Raw genomic sequence first — 270 nt, 5'->3', positions numbered from 1 at the left:
GATGAGTCGCGGTGGAGCCAAGGCGGCGAAATCGCTTTTAGCGGCGGGTGGACCACGTTTGTTCTTCTCGACGACCACTAATACGATCCGTGCTGTTTCGTCTCACGAGGCGGCGTTATCAGCTAGCCGTCTTTTGAAGCCTGAGGTTGCTTCTGCTTGGATCTGGACTAGAGCTCCGACGGTTAATGGAGGTATGAGATTCGCCAGCACGATTACTCTTGGGGAGAAAACGAAGGAGGAAGAGGCGAATCAGAAGAAAACAGAGAACGA

The 270-nt window shown here is 53.0% G+C and overlaps 1 protein-coding gene across 1 annotated transcript; it reads left to right on the top strand.

Annotated features, from left to right (window-relative positions):
• Window position 1: 1 nt before the first annotated feature.
• On the top strand, window positions 2–266 carry LOC109132104 (ubiquinol oxidase 1a, mitochondrial-like; the record flags this gene model as incomplete). Its single annotated transcript, XM_019243220.1, has 1 exon — window positions 2–266. A coding segment is annotated over exon 1 (265 nt), but the record flags the coding sequence as incomplete, so codon positions are not given.
• Window positions 267–270: the final 4 nt, after the last annotated feature.

The sequence above is a fragment of the Camelina sativa genome, unplaced genomic scaffold, assembly GCF_000633955.1.
Source record: "Camelina sativa cultivar DH55 unplaced genomic scaffold, Cs unpScaffold21858, whole genome shotgun sequence".
In the NCBI taxonomy this organism is placed as follows: Eukaryota; Viridiplantae; Streptophyta; class Magnoliopsida; order Brassicales; family Brassicaceae; genus Camelina; species Camelina sativa.
This window is presented reverse-complemented; position numbering and strand designations above follow the sequence as displayed.